Source organism: Brachycentrus maculatus, unplaced genomic scaffold (assembly GCF_059751285.1).
Source record: "Brachycentrus maculatus isolate JH-2025_06_01 unplaced genomic scaffold, ASM5975128v1 h1tg000386l, whole genome shotgun sequence".
NCBI classification, from domain to species: Eukaryota; Metazoa; Arthropoda; class Insecta; order Trichoptera; family Brachycentridae; genus Brachycentrus; species Brachycentrus maculatus.
The window spans coordinates 781,991-793,627 of NW_028281135.1; the positions used below are offsets into that span (position 1 = coordinate 781,991).

General features: G+C 35.1%; 1 protein-coding gene across 2 annotated transcripts; it reads left to right on the forward strand.

The window, feature by feature from the left end:
- Nucleotides 1–1,773: 1,773 nt before the first annotated feature.
- Nucleotides 1,774–6,799, forward strand: RpL35A (ribosomal protein L35A). 2 transcript variants are annotated; one of them, XM_088270438.1, is made up of 4 exons: nucleotides 1,774–1,844; nucleotides 2,097–2,293; nucleotides 4,819–5,049; nucleotides 6,721–6,799. In XM_088270438.1, the coding sequence occupies exons 2-4, from the start codon at nucleotides 2,099–2,101 to the stop codon at nucleotides 6,742–6,744; spliced, it is 450 nt and encodes a 149-aa protein (XP_088126564.1). In that variant the 5' UTR covers nucleotides 1,774–1,844; nucleotides 2,097–2,098; the 3' UTR covers nucleotides 6,745–6,799. The 2 variants fall into 2 exon arrangements, with proteins under 2 accessions (XP_088126564.1, XP_088126563.1); XM_088270437.1 differs by having other exon boundaries at nucleotides 1,820–1,882.
- The last annotated feature ends 4,838 nt before the right edge of the window (nucleotides 6,800–11,637 follow it).

An 11,637-nucleotide genomic window follows, 5' to 3' on the forward strand; every position in this document is an offset into this window, starting at 1 on the left:
GAAAACTCATAAATAATGGCTACCATAAGGGCGTTTGTGCACTACCCATAATTTTACAGTCCGGCAGTCCGGTTTTGAAAAATTAAAGCAACTACGACAGTTTAGCGTGATCAAATTTACGCGCAACGTGTTCATGCACCGATCCGAAGAAAGATGGACAAAAGCACAAGTCAATCCAAGCCAATCATCGTTTTAAAACGCTAACTGACTTGCTGAACGCTAAAATTCCGTGTAGTGCACAAAAATATTTTTCAGGCTGTAAAATAGGGTAAAAAAATAATTTATAGCTGTATTGTAGTTCTTATGGCAACACTTAAATTATTCACTTAAATTATATGATGAAATATAAAAATCCACAATTGCCTAGTGGTCTTAAAATTAATTAAAAAGAATGCATTCGTAATGGTGTTCATGGGAATATTTGCATACTTTATCGAACATTTTAAAAAGAATCCATTCGTAATGGTGGTCATGGGAATATTTGCATACTTTATTGAACATATCGCTCACTCCTTTCAAGAACGTCATAAATCAAAAATCGTCAATTATCAGTTGTGCATATTTTCGGAATGCCCAGAAAATGTACTATATCCCAGCAAAAACGGCATATTTTTATCTTAATATTTACCCGCTACAGGGCAGAAAGTGTTGTTTTTGCATTTTGAAGAAAAGTTATTGTTTAATTATTTTTTGAAATATATTAAATATTTTTCAAATGGAAAAAAAAACCTTCAAGTTTTACCTAAAAAGATCTGTTGCACAGTAAAAAGTTCAACAAGTGGCTTGATATTTTTTTTTAATACATGGTATTTTATTTTCAAACTTTAAAAACGTTCTCCTGAAAAATAAAGTTTTTTGATTTATGACGTTCTTGAAAAGAGTGAGCGATATGTACATACAATTACCTGTAATGTCAAGTTTAGAATTTTAATTTGAATAAAATACCAATTTATTTCGCACCAAAACACCTTTCGTGAAAAATTACCAAAACCTCCGTTCATTTGATCACGTGAATTGATCGTGATTACATTTTTTCAAAGTTAATTTTTAGGCATATTGTGATAATTAAAAAAAGTAACTAACTAACTAACCATCACGCCGCTTCCCCGCAGGGGTAGGCAGAGAGAATAGAGCGCCACACCACTCTGTCCTTGCAAACATTCTTCGCCTCTTCCACGTTCATGCATCTCCTCATACATACCCGCCGATTGTTACGACTCCTAACCTGACCACTTTCAAGTATTTGGCATACCTGATCGTGCCATGTTTTTCTCGGTCTTCCTCTGCTTCTTTTCCCGCTAACATTCGCCTCATAAATTTGTTTTACCGTTCTTTCCTCACTCATTCGTTCTAGATATCCAAACCATCTCAACTCACCTTTCTTAATTTTATCGATAATGCTTATCTCAGTTTTGCATTCCTTCCTTATTTCACTATTCGTACATCTATCATACATCGTTTTGTCGCACATTCTTCTGAGAGATCGCATTTCGACTGCATTCAGTCTACTTTCATCCTTCTTTTGCCAACTCCATGTTTCACTTCCATACATTAGAGTTGGAACCAGGACTCCGTTGTGCACTGCTAGTTTAACTTCCGCTGACAGGTTTTTATTTGCTATAACTGATTTCAGTGCACCATTCACTTTGTTCCCAGCATTCTAATGTGAAATATACTCACTCCAATATAATATGTACGATTCACTCGATATTTAAAATTACGCGCCTAAAATATCTTGTAGTCTCTGGTTACCATAAACCAATTAAATACATCCAAGTTCGTAACTAGCGACATCTGTTGCTCTCTCCACGCCCTAAGTCTTTCGTATTTGTTAACAATTTCCGGTACGTATATTTTTGCGAACCTGTGATATTAAATTAAGGTATTTTAATGTGAAATGTAGTGAAATACGTGAAATATCAATGCCAAAATATTGATCGCATCGCCCTTGTAGTGCCTAGTTTTGGATTTGTCTTAAAAGTCTTTGTTTTACTTAGGATGTTTCTGGATTCCGAATGTCAAATACATAACCTAAAAGTTTTGTGGTGAGTACACATGTCACTTGTTTTCTGATTGTTTTTGTGGCATTTTTGCAGCAATGGCCGATGCGGTGACGAGCAAACCTAAGGCGACGAAGGCCCCTAAGGCCGCCAAGGCTCCAGCCCCTGTGGTGGAGGCCGCCAAGACAGTCAAAGTGGCCAAGAGGAGGCACGGAAGATTGTACGCCAAAGCCATCTTCACCGGGTACAAACGAGGTCTCAGAAACCAACATGAAGGCACAGCTCTCCTTAAGGTATTTATTCGCATACTTGACAGTATTATTCAGTGTAAATACTGTGAAAATGATGTTTTGACATTTGAAACCTGAAGGCGATTAATTCGCTCTTGTGGACAAATTTGCTGATCATCACAGTGAGATATCGTTTTAGTGCAGGTAGAAATGATATAAATCTTTAGTTTTTAAATATACGACGGGTTTATAACTGAATTTAGAGAACATCAAACTTTGTTTTCAGTGCTTTCTTACAGAGAACTCTAACTAACCAATAGAGAACACCCATGGTGTACTTAATCTAAATAATTGTGCTATTTAGTCAAAATAAACAGTGTTTTATTCAAAACTCTTAATAATTCGTTGATGGAAAATGTAATTTACGCCAATAGAACAGTTATTTATTTTTCTAGTTAGGGAGTGAGATTTTCTTTGTAAAAAATTGTGTTTTTCCTTTTTTAAATAAAAACTTAATAAAAAAACCATAAAGAAAAACATCTGACTACTATTTCCTGCTTATTTTGGTGAATATATTCATTTAATATTTTACTATTCCTACTTATGGTATTATTTTTATATATTTTACTATAACAACTTCTTGTTTATATTATAGACTGTCAATATGTAATTTTGGACTAGAGTTCCACGGTGAATCGGGATGTGGTCCTAAGAAAGGGAACTTCCTGTTGGAAAACTGGTCACTAGCCTACCTAAATATAGTATTACAAGTTGAAATAATTTTGGTTGTATCGAAATATTTTGTGTATGCAATAAAAATACAGATACATTGTTCTATTACGAAAGGTTTATTTTATTAATTAAAAGAGAAATATTTGTGTTTTTTTATGTCATACTATTTCTGTATTATTAGAAATAGGCATCAAATTGTGGTAGAGTGGGATTGAACCTAGAAACTCTGACTCGAGAGTCCGCGGCATTAACCACACTAAGTTGTCCGCCTCCGTAGTGTAATGGTCAGCACGCCCGGCTACCGTTCTGGAGGTCCCGGGTTCGATTCCCAGGGGGGGTCAAATAAATATAAGTGATTTTTTCACTGTAATATTTATTCATTATTACCCTGGTCTGGTACATGAAGCGGAGGGCTGATCACCTTTCCTTCATGTGTAAACGATCAAGATAACACTGCGTTTATATGACGCAGTGCCCTATGCACCATTGGGGTGCGGATAAGGGTTTTCCAATGACACGGACCACAACCCGACACCCAAAACATATTTTAAATGATCAAAAATGCATATTTAAATATAACCCATAATGTAAAACGAAATAAATATAACTTTTGGTTTCAAAATTTAATAACCTTAAATGAATAATTTTCTTAATCATCAATGCTAAGTACAAACTAACAAAAGTTCTTTTTTCTAGAATGATATCATTGGCACTCTCCAAATCTTTGTCATTATTTGTGCCTTCCTTAAACTGTAATTTTGATTTGTTTGCTGGTCATTGAAAGTTCATTATACTACTACTACTACCACCATCACCCAGTTTCCGCAGGGGTAGGCAGAGAGGATGAAATGCCACTTTCTCTTCTGTCCGGACATATACTCCTAGCTTGCTTCACATCCATACATCTGATATGCCTGATCCTCAGATTACGCAGACTTTTGACACCACCAGATTTTAGGTTCTGATTGATTTGATCGTGCCAAGTCTTTTTCGGCTGTCTTTGCTTTGTTCTGCCGCTCACATTTGCCCAATATACTTAGTCATTCTCTCGTCATACATGTCCATACCACCTTAAAGAACTCTTCTTAATCTCTTCAATTATCCCGGAATCCCAAAGAGTCACTGGCGCCACCGCCAGCCAAAATTCCGAACCCGTCAAATGCTATATGGATGTTCAATAATGGGCAGAATGTTGAATGTTACGTAATTGTATGCTAAACCAAATGCCAGGTCGTAAGCCCCAGGATGCTCAGACTTCCATCTTCTTTCTTATAAAAAATTATACATTTTTCATCTCAAGTCAAGACATATATATTGATGTTTTAATCTTAAGTATTGAACTTTAATGTGCGTATTTTGTGTACATTTTGTGCACATATTAACACACTAAGGACCGGAAAGGTATTTCTACCCGTTGGGTGGATTGATGCTTAAGGACGAGAAGGGAATTTTTACCTTCTGCGCCGGCCTCATTGCAAGGGCAGAAAGGAAGGAATTTGTTCATGTTTTTATATGAATATTATGTACCAACCTCTTTGTTAAGGTCCTAACTATATGTACACAATTATCACCCCCCGTCGCCAGCGGTATAAGGCGTAAAAAACACCCGTGTGAAACGTGTTAATATCTCAACATAGATAAAGAAGTCTATTGAGATGAAAATATAGAAGTCTAAGCATTTATAGGAATTACGACGTCTTATAAGCTGGATTGGCAATTGTTTTGGGGTTGTAGGATAGACTTTTGACAACGAAACTAACTTGTGGGTTCAATTAGATTATGTTTTAATGGTTAAGTTAAGGTGTTGCCATAACCAGATTGGATTGTATTACAATGGTATCTGTATTGTGTCGCAGATCGAGGGTTGCCGCTACAAGAAGGACAGCGCGTACTACGTGGGCAAGCGCTGCGTGTACGTGTACCGCGCCAAGAAGCGCACCTGCGTGCCCGGCGGGCCCAAGGGCCGCAAGAGCAAGGTGCGCGCCATCTGGGGCAAGGTCACGCGCCCGCACGGCGGCTCGGGGGCCGTGCGCGCCAAGTTCAAGCGCAACCTGCCCGCCAAGGCCATGGGCCACCGCATCAGGATCGTGAGTACTCACTTGCCCACTATCCAACTTCCACAAGGGAGAGCGATAAATACCTCAAGCGAAATAAACAACCTTTGTTGGGACACATTATTTGAAATTTAACTAAATAATAATAGTTACATAAAGTTGGTCACCCCACCAAGATAGTTCTTCCAACCCCAAAGGTGCATAGGGCACTGCATCATATAAACGCAGTGTTATCTTGATCGTTAACACATGGAGGAAAGGTGACCAGCCCTCCGCCTCAGGTACCAGTCCAGGGTAAACATTGAATAAATGTTAAAGTGAAAAAATCACTTATATTTATTTGACACGTCCCCTGGGAATCGCGCTCGGGACCTCCAGAACGGTAGCCCAGGGTGCTGACCATTACACTAATATTTATTCAATATTACCATGGACTGGTACCTGAAGTGGAGGGCTGATCATGTGTAAACGATCAAGATAACACTGCGTTTATATGACACAGTGCCCTATGCACCATTGGGGTGCGGATAAGGGTTTTATTATTATTATTATCGGAACATTTGAAACACACATTTTGACATCTTAACTGCAAAAATATACAAGGATCATCGTCGGTATATTGACTGCTGCGCTTTTGGCAAAGTACACCATAGTCAAATTAAAGATTTTCAGTGCTGTAACGGTTAATATAATATATGCATTTTTTTCATTTACAATGTTGACATTATCAACTGTAAATCTTTACATTTCAAAATAACAAGTCGATAGTTTACCCACAAAAAATGCAAAATCAAGTCAAGTATACGGAAGTGTACTAAATTGAATACTTTATCTACTAGCAGAAGATCTCAATCCACAATCAAATTGTAGCCAGATCACCAATATGTGTATGAAATCAAATAGTAGAAACTAAAAAACGTTTCTAGTTCCTTCTGTAAAACTTGATCCCGGTAGTAGCTATTACAAGTTAACTATTGAAATATAATTTAAAACCATCTTTAACTGCCCTACACATATGAATGTACGTGATACGCGCGGTTTTTCTTCACCATTCCGCGCTAACCCGCCACGATAACGCCACGAGAAAAGATGTCTGTTCCAAACATATTTAATGCGTACCGGATACACTGACAAATTTTGTCAGGTATGAAACCTGACAATATTTTGTGAAAACAAACGTTGTTTATTTTATTGTTTATAAAAAATATGCCTTAAAATAACCCGAAGGTAGGGTGGTTAAACTACTCTGAAACTCCTTTGATAAGAGTATTCTAATTTTGCAACTAATACCCTCACTTATACTAGTGACATATCAAATCAAATACACACTAAGACCTTGCTTTGCGTCGTAGATACGTTCCAAAAGATTCCCCGAAATTTAAACAAAATTTAAATTTACAAAACGGGAAATTACCTTTTAGAAAATTTAAAAATGATTCTCTGAATAATAATAAATATATAAAAAAACAATCAATTCGAAAAAACAATGACAGCGAAAATAAGTCTTAATACAGTATCGACGCAAAGCGAAAGTCTGAGTGTATATTGGATAATACTGTATTACATGATGTTTTGACATTTGAAACCTGAACACATTTTTGTGGACAATTTTTTTTACTGATAATACAATACAACCCACAATTTGGCAAGTTCCCTAGATGAAATCTCATTCCGTTACTAATTTGGTGCCCTTTTCCATTTCAGATGATGTACCCATCCAGGATATAAGTGCTTGACATGTAATTAATTTTATAAGACCATAAAATACACCAAAAAAATCTGATTCTGTGTTTTATTCACCTGCATATTTGCCCATCTAAAAACCAATGACTTGAATTGTTTCTCCTGATCATGGGACAGCAGTTGGCTATGATATTGAATAACCAACTCTACATGTAGTATTGGAAGTGAAAATATATAGTATTGTATTTCTTGGGAAAAGCTAAATTGAAAATACATATTAATTAGGTTGGCTTTTACTGCATGCTAGTACGGTGCAGAAAAAGACATACAGTGCAGTACAGACTGATGCATGGCGTGTTTTTTGTAGACTAAATAAAAGTACTAAATGAAATCAGTAATTCAACCCTTTGACTGACGAGTTTAAATGAAGATTTTATTTAGAAAAAAAGACAGGTTTTTTTCATTAATTTCTGATAATACATTATTGCAAGGCATTAAATAACTTTATTTTCCAGTTTAATTACTTTCTGTTATTTAAGGTTTAAACTAGGAGAATTTTTAACTACTTTTAAAACTAATCTTGAATGCACAAAGGTTTTCCATCTGGTATTTAGTTTTTATTATCAGATATTTTGTTTATAATGATTCTATGGGCAATGACAAATCTTTTGTTCATATTTTTCAATAGTGAATAATACCGACATTGGCCGACAGAATCCGCTACACTCCATACACATAGAGCCACCCTGCGAGAATACACTGAACTACCTCATAGAATAATATGGTAAAATTAGCATGATTTATTTCTTTAAAGGTATGGGCAAATCTACAAAGACATTTTTCTGCCCATATGTGGTACCGGCAAATGGAAAAAAGGGTTTAAATCAATTATTGAAAAATACCTCTATAATACGGAAGCCGCTAGTACAGTTTTCAATCAAATGAAAAATATATTCTGTAATGATAATCTCAATCTGAAACGTCTGCAAAGGATGGTTAGGTGTTTTGTTTGGTCAGTACTTCTATTCGGAGTTGAATCGTGGATACTAAAGAGGCATTCCAAATGTGGTTACACCGTAGAATGGTACACATTCTGTGGATCGATATGGTCAGCAACGTGATATCAAGGTTCGGAAGGTGTCCTATCTGGGGCATGTGCTGAGAGGAGACAAGTACGAGCTATTGCACCTTATTATAAAAGGCAAAATAGGTCGACGAGGTGTAGGCAGAAGACAGATCTCCTGGCTCCGGAATATACGAGATTGGACGGGGATCAGGACCGTCGGGATGCTGTTTAGAGCTGCCCGAGACAAGGACAATTACTCTCAAGTGATAGTCAACGTCAGGGGGACCTGACATGGTACATAAAGAAGATTAAAAATCACAGTTTTTGACAAAACTTTATTATTTTGAAAAAATGTTTTATTTTAATTGGTAGAAGTTCAAATTTCTTCATAGGCCTTGGTAATTGGTTTATTTTCTAATATTAATCTTGCATTATTAACACTTGATATATGAATAATATTTTAAATCATTTATTATTTTTATTCTATCAGACACTTGTTTATTTTATCCTATACGAGCAGTCGAACTCTATTAGGTTGCCGGTTTCTTGGCTTTATGTGTACCCAACTACTTCACGATGCCAATAAATGTAATGGATATTAGTATAATGGAAATTAATTTAATGAAAATAATGAATTTTGAAGTTAATTTTATCTAAAATGACTCATCGCTCACTCCTTTCAACAATGTCATATATTAAGAATCGTCAATTTTCAGTTATGCATGTTTTCAGAATGCCCAGAAAATGTACTATATCCCAGCAAAAGAGGCATATTTTTAACTTAATATTTACCCGCTACAGGGCAGAAAGTGTTGTTTTTTCATTTTGAAGAAAATTTATTGTTTAATTATTTTTTTCAATATACTAAATATTTTTCAAATGGAGAAAAAACATTCAGGTTTTACCTAAAAAGATCTGTTGCACAGTAAAAAGTTCAATAAGTGGCTTGATATTTATTTTTAATACATTTTATTTTAAACATTTAGTTTTAAACTTTAAAAACAATCTGAAAAATCAAGTTTTTTGATATATGACGTTGTTGAAAGGAGTGAGCGACATGGCAATGGCCATATAAAATAGTGTGGAATTAGTGTTCAAGAGTGTTACTAGTGAAATATTAACACGTTAAACACCAAAACTAAACATTTTCAATTTTGAAGTCACAAAAAAAAATTGCAATTTACGTATGTATTTTAATAATATAATGTATTTAATTTGTTAAATTTTTTTATTTGATGATGGGTTCCGTAGTTAAAGCATTTTAAATATAGCTCTTGGCTGAGGTCACTGGTGCCCCCCATGGCGCTGCGGTCCAACATAGGCGAGGTCACCGGTGCCCCCCATGGCGTTTAACATATTAATATAGTGATATCAGTATATAGATAGCCATGTGTTTTTTTTAAACTAAGCAGGATAGTCTCTCTTTACTAAATTTTTAAAAGCTATTAACTTTAATTTCCAACTAACCTGATGATAGTCATGAAGAGTTTTTAAGGGGTATTAAACAAAGTGAACGATTTATTGATTTGGCGTTTAATTTGTAGAACTCCATTTTAATTTATGTATTAATTTTAAATCAAACAGATTTTTTGAGTCTTGTCTAAGTTGTATTTTATTAACAAAAACACATAAAAAAAATATATTGTGACTATTGTTTCGCCTTGTTAGGGCATTTGTTTGATAACTTAGTAGACACAAAAAATCTATATTTGATTTAAATTAATACATAAAGGAACGATGAATGTTATATTATCATACTACAAAGTTAACAGTGCTTTTAAAATACAAAATAAAATATTACCTACCTACATTTAATTATTTTTATTTGTATAGCACTTTAACATCCCTTATCCATGCTCAGCAATTATTGCTTCTTCTTCTTCTCCATTTTATTCCTTATTACTGAGGGTTGTGATCCTTATCGAAGCATGACTATTCTCCAGTTATCCCTTGTCTGCGCTGCACGTAGCGCTCCAACCACCGAGGTGCCTGCTGCTGCCTTAACTTGATCAGTCCATTGTGTGGGAGATCTTCTTCTCCCTCTCATCCCCTCCAGGCTACTAATCACAACCAGTCTTTCCAGGCTAACCTCCAAAGAACTGAAGAATCTGTCGTGTACAGACATTGGCCAGAGTCAAGCTAACCATGGCAACTCTGCATATTGCTCACTCCTTTCAAGAACGTCATAAATAAAAAAAACTTGATTTTTCAAGAGAACGTTTTTGAAGTTTAAAAATATAATACAATTTATTAAAAATAAATATCAAGCCACTTGTTGAACTTTTTACGGTGCAACAGATCTTTTTAGGTAAAACCTGAAGGTTTTTTCTCCATTTGAAAAATATTTAGTATATTTCAAAAAGTAATTAAACAATACCTTTTCTTCAAAATGCAAAAACAACACTTTCTGTAGCGGGTAAATATTATGTTAAAAATATGCCTCTTTTGCTGGGATATGGTAGATTTTCTGGGCATTCCGAAAACATGCACAACTGAAAATTTATGATTTTTGATTTATGACATTTTTGAAAGGAGGGAGCGATATAATAGATGTCGGGCAGAAGTGTTTATTTAAACTTCTTCCCTATATTTTCTGGAGAATTTAGCGTATAAATATAAAGAGTATTTGACACCTCTTGCAACCAGTATTTTTGTAGTGTCATGATTAAGTAGATGCTGGTCTCATTATTTGCTCAGTTGGAATGGAGTGTAAACCCGGGCGCATAATGGAATAATAAAGAAATGTCAATATGATTGTTTATTTAATTATAAATAAAAATGACAATATCTTTAAAATAAGGCGTGATGGAAATTTTTTAACGACTTTTGATGTTACTAGGTGGGTGTGTTGGCAAAATTCCATTCTCGGATCGAGCATGATAATACACATTTATTTCTTTGTAAACATTTAATAGATATTCAAATATTCTTATTCTTTTTGTCCTACTTGTACCGAAGTGCATAGGGCACAGCATCAGTACCATGCAGTGTTAATTCAATATGGTAGACGAAGAGGAGGGAGTGTCCCAAAACTGCTATCGGTTTGTCTATACAAAGAACACAGTGATCGGGTATAAAATAACATAACATTTTATCGGATCTCACATCTTTATAGCAGTGGTACAATTTATTTATTTCATTACATACATAATTATAAAAAAAAAATCACAATTATATGCCCTCGCTGAGTTTTGCCGAGGGCACATTTTACATTCATTCTCTCTTACAAGAATTGAAAAAAAGGTCATCATAATTCTTCTTCTTCTTCACTAGCCTTCTGTTCTCCACTGCTGGATATATGCCTCTTCCGTATCCTTCCATTTCCTTCGATGGTTTGCTGTTTACAGCCAGTTTCTACCCGCTACAGCAACTATGTCGTCGGACCATTTTTTTGGGGTCTTTCTATGTCTCTTTTATTTTCCCAAGGTCCCAATCTTAACATTTTGGGGTCCATCTTGTGGGGTCCTGTCTTGCAATATGTCCTGCTCATTGCCACTTGAGTCTTGCCACGCGATCCATGATATCCTCTATTTTTGTTCTATTCCTGATTTCTTCATTTCTTATTTTATCGCTGTGTGCACTTGACCTTCTCTGCATTTCTTTGTCAGAGCCATAGTCTCTAGTGCATATGTGTTCACTGGCAGTATGCAGGTTTAGTACATTTTTCTTTTCAGACAGGTCAGAATCTCCTTATTTTGCAGAATTTGTTTAAGTATGTTGTGCATACAAGATTAAGAAATATTGGATACTGGAATATCCATGGATTGCTGTGTAATAATGAATTATGATAATGATAATTATAAAAATGAATGATGATTAAAATAATAAATTACGGTGAACCGTATTGAAAATAATTCTTCCTATATGTGTAT

What these genes read in the sequence shown, in the direction of transcription:
- RpL35A (XM_088270438.1), top strand. Translation starts at nt 2,099, where the DNA reads ATGGCCGATGCGGTGACGAGCAAACCTAAGGCGACGAAGGCCCCTAAG. An exon ending in AAGGCACAGCTCTCCTTAAG is followed by an intron (nt 2,294 to 4,818) that starts GTATTTATTCGC and finishes ATTGTGTCGCAG; the next exon opens with ATCGAGGGTTGCCGCTACAA. An exon ending in TGGGCCACCGCATCAGGATC is followed by an intron (nt 5,050 to 6,720) that starts GTGAGTACTCAC and finishes TTTCCATTTCAG; the next exon opens with ATGATGTACCCATCCAGGAT.